The sequence below is a fragment of the Charadrius vociferus genome, unplaced genomic scaffold (genome assembly GCF_000708025.1).
Source record: "Charadrius vociferus isolate BGI_N301 unplaced genomic scaffold, ASM70802v2 scaffold418, whole genome shotgun sequence".
Taxonomy (NCBI): domain Eukaryota; kingdom Metazoa; phylum Chordata; class Aves; order Charadriiformes; family Charadriidae; genus Charadrius; species Charadrius vociferus.
In genome coordinates, this window is record NW_009649614.1 from 1,005,557 (window position 1) to 1,017,286 (window position 11,730).

Below are 11,730 nucleotides of genomic sequence, written 5' to 3' on the forward strand. Positions count from 1 at the left end.
AAAGCAGAAAGGAAGGGTTGAAGCTAGCTGTTGGGAGTTTGGGGTTGGTTTTTTTTGTTGTTGTTTTTTTTAAAATATTTATGTCCTGGAGTGAGAGGAAGGAACTGGTGTTTTACTTTCTGTCTGCTGGTGTTAAGTGCGATAGCCCAGACACTTTGAAAGCAAGAGATGGGGGACAGTTTGAGCATGTCTGTTTTGTTTATACGTCTGATGTGTTTGCCTAGAAAGTTTTTACCTAAAAGTATTGTTGTTGGAAATGTCAAACTTGGCCACATGAAAATTTTAAGTTTTGTCATTCACTTGATTGGTTTTGTTTGGTGTTTTTTTGTTTGGTTTTTTTTTGGGGTGTGATTTTTTTGTTTGTTTGTTTTGTTTTTGAGTCAAGACTCACCTTCTGGTTGAAACATTATGAGGCACTGTGTGGAAATCACTAGACCACTGTGTATCACAGGATGTGTCTACTGGGGCATCCCAGCTCGTTTTGGAGATACTTGAGTAACTGTTTCCATGAGGCACTAGAGCAGCTCAGGTGAACACAGATTTATGTGAAACAGTCAAAATGCAGCTTGACAAGCCACAATAATACATTTCAGTTTGGGAATGTCAAACTATTTTCGTTTTTTTAGGCAGAAATGTTGAAATGCCATGGCATTTCTGAAGCTTTTTCTTCCCCAGAACTTTACATTTCAAAACTTTCCTTTCTGGAAAAAGAGAAAAATTGTCCTATCGCTTTGAGGAAGTTGATTCATGAAACAAATGCTGAAAACCTCAAGTTTTCTGCAACCTGTTGGTTTTTTTTAGGTATGCACAAGCAGTAATTTCCATAAGATTAACATGTAAGATCAGCATATGAACAGAGTGAGTTTCTTTTAGGAGTAGTAATAACACTGTTTATGAAGGTAAGAAGGAGGGGTTTTAGACCATCTTGCACTGATGGTGAGACCACCACCTTTCAACTAGTTCTACCCTATTTCAGTTTTATTACTGAAGCAGAAATAAGGTATTATGTTCCTATTTTCATTGTTTTCCCTATTGCCATTACGTAATGAAAGGCTGTTTGCTTTTTGGTTAGGAAAAACAAAAAATGTCTGAGTAGATGCATAGTCTTTCTCTCTGGGCTCTTAATGTACTAATTGAAATGAACACTATATTTATTTATTTTTAATAGGACAGTGATGGGGACAAGAGTGACGATAACTTGGTTGTAGATGTTTCCAATGAGGTAACTTTTTTCATTTTTGTAGTCTTGACGTTTGCCCAAAGGTTAAAGGAAAAGTGCATTTAGATGCTAGAAGAAAAAGAATCCTCTGTGTGGATATGTTAAAATATTCACAACTTCTCCTTTTTGTTAGTACTGCAGTTACTATGTCTTCCTCTGAGCTTTATCTGGTTGCCCTCTCGCCTTTTTCTTCTACTGCTTTGTCCACGTCTGTTCTCTCCACAGTTCCGTTCCAATGCTACACAGCTGCTCTGTAGTGGAGAGAGTTGTGGTGAGATGCAGGTGGAGGGCTGAGGTTTTCAAACTACTGTCTTCAAATGAAAAAGGAAGGCAATACCTAACCTTGTATTTAATAGTAGGAGTACTATTAAAAAACAATTTTGGTACCTTAAAAATTACTAGTATTGTAACGTCCTACATTAAAGACAGCATTTCCCAGAAGTATTTGCGTTTTAGGTTGAAGTCAGCTAAAGTCAGAATTAAGTCAGCCAATTCACAAAATTTTCCAGAGGTTGTAACCACTTTTTTTTTTTTCTCCTCCGGGGCAGAGATTTGACAGTGGCATCAAGGTGAAGGGACAGGCCTTCCCTTTCCTTATTCTTGTATTTCATTCAACAAAGAGAATTGGGAAGCCTGAATATGGTAGTGAGATTCTTTTTTTCTGTGAAAAGCACAGGGAGAGAAGCTGACAAAAAAGTGTCTTCAGACTCTCCAAGTGCCCAAATTATGTCAGCCAAGTAGAAAAATGGGTATCCCAACTAGGAATTTTAGTAATCGTTTTAGAAGCCCTACTTACAATGAAACTGCTCAATAATCAATGAGTAGACTTCATGCCCTCTTGTGAGGACTGCTTCCTTCCTGCTCCTATTCTTACGAGCCAAAGGAACACGGAGAACCTGCAGAGCTCTGCTCTGATGGCGTTGTAGCTTGCTGGGCTGGCTATTTCAAGCTGAAGTGAACGCACAGAGTGCCTCTGGAAGAGAGAAAGATGATCACCTGAGAGGTGATTTCAGTTTTACTGTAGATTTAAGTAGTGAGGCAATTGCAGATAGTGTTTAGAAAGAAGTGACATATTATTGCATAGACACCATGCACCTTTATCTCTTCTTCTGAAGATAGGGATGAGCAAGGTTTGTATGTCCTAAAAGAGATTATTGAAGTGTTTTTTGTCACTAGCAGCACGTGGAGAACGTACATGGAAAAAACAGTGTAAACTTACTGCAGTTACTGTTGGTCTTTCTCGCTGTTGTCACGTGTTGTGCGTGCTTGCCTTAGTTTGTACTTGGGTATACTTAAGATTGCAAGCTCTATGCTTGAAAACAGTTTATGATTACATGTAGTGTAAAATAAAACAAGATTTCTTATTATATGAACTTACTTATGTTTGTAAAGTGATGAAAGGATTTCAGCTTTTTTTTCTATAGAGACAACAAAATGTCATTTGAACTTACTGCTTAAATTCTTCTAGTTTTTCCCCTCCCCGCCCCCTAGACTCCTTAGTGGTGTTTGTGTACCAACCCATGACGCAGTTCTGCGCTGTTCTTCCCTTCCCATTATTTTAGGACCCTTCCTCCCCAAGGGCAAGTCCCACTCATTCACCACGTGAAAATGGTATAGATAAAACCCGCCTGCTGAAGAAAGATGCCTCTAGCAGTCCTGCATCTACGGCCTCTTCAGGAAGTTCCACTTCCCTCAAATCCAAAGAAATGAGTCTGGTGGGTAGCAATCTGTTGTCCAGAAAAGTGTTGTTCTTTCTTGCAAACTCTCCATTTTCCTGTAACTACTGGTGGCAGAAAGTACATGATTTTAAACATTTGAAGCCAAAATAGACTGTTTTTCCAAACCTTTATAGTATCACTCAGCTTTCCTCCCCAGCAATACTTTCTGCTTCATTTTGATTTTTTGTGTTTCCTGCATTTCTGTCAAATGAGTTGCAAATTTATTACAAAGTACAAGAGTCACTTAAACATTGTTTATTTTTTCTTGGGCAATAGCTTATGGTTTAACACAATCTGTATATAGTCATTAAGAAGTTCTGTAGGCTTTTGTTAAACACTTCTAAATAAGCTGTTACTGCAGGAAAAATTTTCAAAAAGTATCAGTAATAATTTGATCAGATTCTCTTTAGACTTTTCATCACAATATTTTGATCAACTGTTGTGGTACTTCGTTTTTGTACTTTCTGTGTCCAGTAATAATTGAGACAGTAATGTTTTCAAGCTAAAATAATTTGGTGATGGATACTGTGTCGTCCTGAAAAAAAATTAGCTCAGGCATTTTTTTTTTATACCAATGGAAGAAGGAAAACTAACTTTCTATGTTTCTTTTCTTATTTTAATTTTGGCAGCAATTAAAAAGGTCAGCATTTCTCTCTCACAAGTTAATGTTGTCAGCATTGCGTGGATTTATGAAAATTGGCTGAGGGACTAGGTAGTAGGTGCCCAGCATCCCAGCTGCTGTTGTGATAAATTGTATAATATGGACTGGATTAAAAATAATACTCATTTAATTTGTTTAATGATACCAGCATGAAAAAGCCAGCACGCCTGTTCTGAAATCCAGCACACCAACTCCTCGCAGTGATGTGCCAACCCCAGGCACTAGTGCAACTCCAGGACTTCGTCCAGGCCTTGGCAAGCCTCCAACAATGGACCCTCTGGTTAACCAAGCTGGTAATGCATTACCTCACATGTTTTTATGGTTCCAAAATTAGTCTTTTTTTTTAATGTATGTAGTTCTGTGTGGATGTTAACTAAATGTATTGCTTTGTTCTTGATATCAAGAGAGGGCTTGATGAGAAGCAGATGTTTGGATTATCAAGAGTTTGAATATCTTTCTATCTCTTATCCTTCTTTGTTTACTTTTGTCTTTATCTTTTTTTTTTTTTTTTGCAAATAATCCAGAGACTGAATGCAATATAAAAAGACTTCTCAGAAGTTTCTGGTACTTATTGTGAAAGCAATCTCTTCTCCAGCTCTTTGTCTGAGTCTACTAATATTTGCTGCAGTGTAAATCTTGACAAATGCAGGGGAAAGTTTACTTTTGCTATTCAGGCTGGTACAGCACAGTTGCTTCAGACATGAGCTGTGTAAACTATGTCTGTCAGCTTTACTGCTTAATTTGGCAAAGGAGAGATTAATGTAAACAGGAAATATTACAGAAATGGAAATAGGTAATGCTAGGAGAGATTGTTAGAAGTAATCAGCAAGTTCAGACTTCAGTAGATCTTATTTACACTGAATGAAAAGAGGTGGTGGATAAATTATGGCAATGTTTCTTGGTTCTGTGTGTGTCTGTGAGAGAGGGGAAGGTTAGGTATTGTAGGGGGGAGAAAAAGGGTTCTTTTCTTCCCTGTATGCAGGAATATATAAATAAAACTACTTGATTTCATTATTTCATAGCTGCAGGTTTGCGGACACCGTTGGCAGTACCAGGACCATACCCTGCTCCATTTGGGATGGTCCCTCATGCTGGCATGAATGGAGAGTTAACCAGTCCAGGGGCAGCCTATGCCAGTCTGCACAACATGTCACCACAGATGAGTGCTGCTGCTGCGGCAGCTGCTGTGGTTGCCTATGGAAGATCTCCTATGGTAGGCCATACGTTGCATTCAATCTCAGTCGTGTGAGTTGTGGTTCACTGAGAAGAGCTACTTGCTTCATTTAGCACTGTTGAATTCCCAACTTATAACAGCGCCAGAAGCTTGACAGCTTCACTGTGCGTTTCACTTTGCTGCGTGGCTGGAGAAACAAATTTGCACCCTGAAAACAAAGAATCTCAGTGTACTTGGGTGTGTGTTTCCTTTTTTCTATACCTTCATCAGTGCTTTGACTGATTAATAGATGCCCCAAAAAATTTTGTGTTTTAAATGAAAAGGTAGTTTTGGTAGCTACAAAGCTTTTCATTGCTGCTGTGGACATCTGCTTTTCTATCGCTCAACCAGGTTTGTGTTGTGTACAGACACACCAAATTAATCTTGAAGCATGTAGAAGTCTATGTCTCTGTCCTTGTATTTTGTTTCTTTTGTGGAAATCAACATGAGAATTTGGTTGATACATTTCTTGGAGGTCTGTGGTAAGGTGTGTTAAGAATAGTTGTTGTTAAGGGTGTAGTAAGTAAATGGAGCATAGTAGTTATAGCTGCTGTGGAGCAGAATAACCTAGGTGCCTGATTCTGCAAACATGATCTTGATGGCAGTTTTATGCATAGACAGACTTACCCACTTGTGAATTTGCAAGATTGGACTTAACCTTGTAATCATCTCTTTGTCGCAGATACGGCTCCCTTTTTCAAACTGGTAAACGGGGCTTTTATGTGACAATGTGGAAATTCTAAATAGCATATGCTCTCCTTAAACAATAAGAATTTTAACTCGGGTGTAGTGTTCAGAAGAAAAACTAAGCCTATTTAGTCCAGAATTTCTGTTTGGATTATTTGACGTACGTGTTTATTCGGGATGTAAAAGTTTAGTGGAACTGCAGCATGTAAAGGGACCATAGTGTTATTTAAGCTGTAGACAAACTTGTCTGCATCCTGCGGCGCACCTCTGTGAAAGATGTCTCAGCTGATGTGTCCACACAGAGCAGCGTGAAGCCATGCAGAGATGCTAGCTGGGGCCTGAAGCTGCTTTCCAGCCCTGTGCTGTGCCGGCCCTGGGTACACGCTAGCTGTCGCAGAGCTGCAGAGTGCTGGTGTGGCTCCGTGCCGACACACCGCGGACTCCAGTTACAGGGCTAGCTCTGTGCTAACACCAGGGTATGTGTGTTACGCTCAGTAGTGTGAATACCTGATATACGTTACTGGTTTTCTGTTCACATGCAAATATGTCTAGCAGAAGCATGCCTCAGGGAAAGCGTCTCGTTTTTTGCCCCCCCTCTATGAAAGGACACGTGCTCAACTAATGCTGTGGGTAAAAGCCACGTTTTGGTGAGAAGCATAATATTTTGGGGGTGAAGAAAAGGGGCTTGCCAAATGAGAAATTGCAAGTGTGAGATTAATTCATTTTTCATTGTCAGGTTGGGTTTGATCCTCCTCCTCACATGAGAGTACCTGGAATCCCTCCAAATCTAGCAGGGATTCCTGGGGGAAAACCGTAAGTAACTTTTAACATTTTGCTAACATATGCAATATCTAGAGAGAATAAAGTTATCTTGTGTCAGTAAACAAGAATTCCAAAGGGGTTAGTGTCTGCTTGTTCCCAAGACATTGTTTTAGACTTCTCCTTGTAAGAGGTGCAGCATATAAATTCTCAAACGGTAGTTGTCATATCCCAAAACCAGGTGTGCGTATACCTGTTTCCGAGGAAAAGCTGCTGAAGGTGTTGAACTTCAAGGTTTTTTATTTCCTCCTTTCTGGGGGAAGTTAAGGGGACTACAAACTGGTAGACAGTGGTAAAATCTGTAAGATAAAAACATACTGAAACTAAACTTCGTACTATACTGAGCATAAATGTGTAGTCTGAACTTGCAGACTCCTTGTCTGGCACCTGTTTTATCAGGCCTGAGTGTTTGCAACTGTTGATCACCGCCGGTATCTAAAGCAGTTACTTTAGCAACTGATGCACACCTTGAGTTATGGAGCAAGCTCTTTAAAGTGCTGTGCAAGCGTGCAGTTGGAGAGCAAAAGGATGATGAAGCAGTTGCACGCAGCAGGTGGTGCATAGATGTAGGATAACTTCCACAACAGGTTCCTTGTAAATAAAAGTTTTTATTGTTGATGAAGAGGTGGTTAAATAAAATAGTTCTGTGATGCTTTGGCTTATTGATGTTACAACAAAATAAATTCATCAAAACAGCATATAACAAATTTTTCAGTAATTTGGCTTTGGTAAACTGTTGGGACTGAGTTTATCCATGTGCAATTGAGTCATGAGCATATATGACATCTTAAATTTTTTTTTTTAAGTATTTCTGGAAGACTAGTCTATTCAAGTACAAACAGAGCATAGACTGCAAATTTGACTAATCTGTTTTCTTGGGGAGACTAGGGCAGAGAGAATTATAATGGGGTTTTCGACACTCTGTTAGAACCTGTTCTTTGTCCCTTAATGCTTGGCATTCAGTCCTGTCTTCTCTTTCAACAGAAAGTTGCAGTTAGAGTAGTTTCTCTCTATCTAAGTACTTACATAATTTTGAAACTCACTTAGCACTTTGCACTTCCTGTGCTGGGTACATACTGTCTTTAATAATCTGTCATGGTTTAATTTTTCCTTTTGCAGCTTCAGAAAAATTTAGAAACTGTTACTTTTAGGATACTGTCTAAGTTATAAGACACACTGTGGTGAAAGTTATATACACACATATTTCTGTTTGCCTTCATTTTGAACTCCTGTTAATAGCTAGTGATACGTTGTAATGTTAGTCGTGCAAACATCCTTAAAGGTATGCCAGATTACAGGCAAAAAAGTGTGTCTTTTCTTCTCCTCTTTTCCCATAACAGTAGGAAAGCAGCAGGCTTAGATTAGGAGAGCCATCCTGAATGTGTTTTTGTTGCTATCCACTGTGAGTCTGAGAACAGACTTAGCTATCTGTTGGCAGTGTGAGAAACCTATTAAATCTTGGATTTACTTAAAGAAAAGTTGGCAGTATGTTGACAAGATTACTGAAGTGAGGGCTCAGTGAGTTGGTGTTATGTATCAGATGGTGGTGTATTTAAATTTAGTACAGTAAGGAACAGGCTTTGTTCTCAAAACATTCTTTTACGAAGGGTCAGACTCATTCTTGCTGACTTTGGGAGAATTTGGCATACTTATATAAAATATTTCTGGAGAGCACATAATCCAGTGGCTGTAAGTTTTTTACTTTTAAACAAGTATATTCATGAGCTTTCAATGGCTTCTTCCATCAGTAATGCCTGGCAGTATTTATATTATGAGCTATGAAAACCTATTTTTGGTCAGTCGGAAATTTTCTGTGGCTGAGTTCTAGTTGTTGCGCTATTCAAAGCGCAAAAGCAGTGCATGTATGCTGCTGTACTTTGTATCCTGGTATTTCATAGCTAAATTACAATCTGTGTCACTTTCTCTTTTAAATATTTTTATCTAGTGTTTTCAGCACTTTATTCACACTGCTTTGTAGATCACCTACTTTGGTACACACATCCTACTCTCCACTTGATGTGATCTGTAATGTTTTTTGTGGTCGTGTTACTTGAACTGAGTCAGTCATTTCCTTTGAAGTGACTTCTTTGCTTATCTTTATTGTGAGGCAAACCTGAAATTCCATAAACTGATCTGTTATCTTTCTGTTGACAGTTTTAGAATGATCTCTTGGTTTAATTTTGATTGGCTGCAGCTAGCTAGATGCCATCAGCTACCTGCAGCATCTTTGTGTGTCTCTTACCTACATTAGGCAAGTCTCCTATATTTTCTGTACAAAGTACATGGGTTATATGATCATGCAGACTAGTGGAGTACTCCTGATTTGTTTTCAAAATCTGCCTTTTCCTAGAGTGCAATTAAGGTGCCACATTGAATTTGGTTTATGAGATATGGAGTTTTAGTCTGAGTGTTGTTGCAAGCGATACAGAGAATTTTCAAATTGAGCTGTTGAATCCCCAGCCGTATGTGTATGCTCATGGCTGCATATTTTTATCAATGGTTATACTGAGACTTTTTTTTCACACAGCTCTGCTTCCAAGAGAAAATTAAATTCCTTTCTTTCCAAAGGAATGACATTTCTGATAGCACCCAGTTTTCTTTAACCCCTGTGTATTCTGAGATCTGGTAATGACTAACTTGTTAAAAAAATAGTAGCTTCTTAAGAACCCACTCCTACTTGTCTATCTGCTTTTATCAAGGGACTGTTGTCTGGAAAGCTTGCCTTGTTTTGTAACTTGATTAAATGTACGTTATTACTACCATCTTTTTATGTTCCTGAATGTGAATCCTTCAGTTTTGTTCTTTGCAGAGTGTAACTTTGTTAGCAGTGGTACAGATGTACTGGGGAAGTTGGGTAGCAATCTAGAAAGTCAAAGTGTCTTCAGCAATTTCTTAATTATACAAATGAGCTAGTCTTTGCATTTGGTAGCAGGTTGTTTTGTTGTTGTTTGGGGTTTTTTATTATTTTTAATTATTTCCTATGAGGCTGTTCAGCCTCAGGTTTTTCCTATTACTTTGATATCTTGGTGGACACGTGATCTCATTAGTTGTTTTCTCTCTTCAGCTGTTTGTAGTTCAGTAATTAATTTTATGGACAAGGACTTGATATTTATATGTGGGTATGAATGTGCATAAAATAAGTTTCTTGGTTTCAAAGTTGATTCCCATCAGTAGATTATCCTTTTTTTAACAGCCCTTCTGGTTTGGGGTGGGTTTTGTTTTTGTTTTTTTGTTTGGGTTTTTTTTTTTTTTTTCCATGCAGGTGGCATGTGGGTGGGGTGTCCTGGTTTGAGGTGGAACCAATTTTGGTCAGTAACTTCACTTCTTAGCTGGGCCTTTCTAACTACTGAAATGAACAGTGTATTGTGCAGACAATGTTCACTCTCTCAGGGTGATAAGACCAATGTTTATAGCTGATGCCCAGGCATGGTATGCAGAGAGGACCTTGCTTATACTTACTGCTATAACAGCCAAGGCCAACCAACTTTGTTATTTGCCCTGTTGGAGGGTTGGAAGCGGAAAAGCATAGTGGGGTCCCACCTGTGGGGAGGAGCGGACAGGACAGGTGACCCAAAACTGACCAACAGGGTATTCCATCCCATCTGCCTCATGCTCAGTATAAAGGCTGAGGGATTAGAGGGTCAGCTCTCTCTTCCTGCAATGACCGATGTCTGAGGAGGACTCCGTTCATCTGCCTGCGATCCCGATCCTGAATGCAGATCTGGAATCCAGTTCCTGTTCATCACTGAGTCCAGCCTGGGACTGCCCCAGTGCCAGCTGATGTCGTGATTGTCATGTCAGGAGCTTGATATGGTTTTGTATATATTTCATTATTTCTTTTTATTTTATTAATAATATTTCATTAAAGTAGTTTAGTTCCTTCTAAACTCGTAAGTCTCTTTTTCCTCCTCTGCCCCTCTCTCTGAAGAGGGGTAGAGGAGAGCATCTGTCGGTCCCATCTGGGGTCCCCCAGGTCGCCAGTAGCCAATTTGGCCTAAACCATGACAGCAGGGGTGGTGTTTTTACCTTCCAGATTGCCTTGAGCTGTCATCTAATCAATAATTATGTTTATCTTATGCTGGGGGCAGGAAATCAATACTAGTTTTGGGCATGGAAATGTGGTGTCTGAGTCCCGCACCCTGTCGTTTTGGTACATTTAACTATGCCCTGGACTGTAAGTTCTTGGTATGTTGCTGTGATCATGTTTTTTGCTTTGCATAGCCTTTCTAGCAAGGTACTTATTTAGCTTTTAGTCTTCTATAGCTGCTAGCTTAATGTTCTTGCGGATTTCTCCTTGATATGAACCATACCTTCTAATAGTTGGATTGTGCACTGAACACAGATTTTCAAGCTCAATGGTAAGATTTGTGTCCACAGTATTGCTTCCCTGGTGTCCAAAACTGTGAATTAATGCTAGCATTGAGGACAAATACATTTCTCAGTATTTTTGTAAATGTGGTTTTAATTGGAGCACAAGGTGTTAGACACAGACACCAGAAATAACTTGAAATATGTTTCTCATTTTAGTGGGAAACGGAAATTTTATGTGGCAAATGTTTACTCAGCTTCTAGTTATAAGTTGACTTTTTGTTTTTGGAAAGGAGTAGTATACTGTTCTGGAATTGCTCAAGGCAAAAATTAAAAAGATTTCAGTTCTCCTATTCTTCACGCTTGTTCGGTGAGTGTACAATGAGAATATTTTAAAGGAAGGATAATTTTACTATATTCTAGAGTAACAGGTGGTTCCCCCTCCTCTCATGTACCTCTAGATAGAATAATTTGACGACATGCATGAAGTCAAAGATTTTGTTTTTTCTATACAAATATCTTTGTCCTTATTTCTTGGCATTTTGTCCTATATAATGAAACTCCATACTCAGATATTCACTGTTTGTTGTGATAACTACAACTAAAAATAAGCTGGAGTACAAAGAATCGCTGAAAGAAAAATGCAGTCGTTAGTAGAAGGAACTGTCTGCTTTTGTGTTTTGCAGTTGGGGTATTTTGGTGCTAGTTAAGGAATTCTGTTTGAATTGGAGGGATGATGTGGAAGCTCTTATTTTTATTTGTTTTTTTTAAAGGCATGGTACTTTAAGTAGGCAGGAATTGCATGCATTATGTCAGTCTGAGTACTTAGAGTACCTGGCATTTAGGTAGTTTAATGGATTTGCCATGTTCTTGAGCAGTGAATTAATGTGGGAGCCTGTTTTGTTAAATATTTCCTTGAAGAGGAAAAAAAGTATTTTGAACTCTCTTCAGCATGTCAGGTGATACTTATTTACTTGCTATATACTTATTTGATACTTGTTTGGAAACTGGAGGGCTGTAACTACCAGATTTAAGTTGAGCAACTGGGTTGTGTTCGTATCACCTACTGTGTTGTAATGTATAGGAACTCTGCAGGTTTTCGGTG

At 38.8% G+C, this 11,730-nt stretch overlaps 1 protein-coding gene across 1 annotated transcript in view; it reads left to right on the forward strand.

Moving 5' to 3' along the window:
- Positions 1–11,730, forward strand: part of TLE1 (transducin-like enhancer of split 1 (E(sp1) homolog, Drosophila)) — a 73,825-nt gene that overhangs the window by 51,725 nt on the left and 10,370 nt on the right. Inside the window, exons 9-13 of the mRNA XM_009890502.1 lie at positions 1,169–1,222; positions 2,782–2,934; positions 3,747–3,891; positions 4,621–4,811; positions 6,235–6,311. Of these exons, the coding sequence (XP_009888804.1) occupies positions 1,169–1,222; positions 2,782–2,934; positions 3,747–3,891; positions 4,621–4,811; positions 6,235–6,311 (620 nt within the window). The remainder of the gene's footprint in view (positions 1–1,168; positions 1,223–2,781; positions 2,935–3,746; positions 3,892–4,620; positions 4,812–6,234; positions 6,312–11,730) is intronic.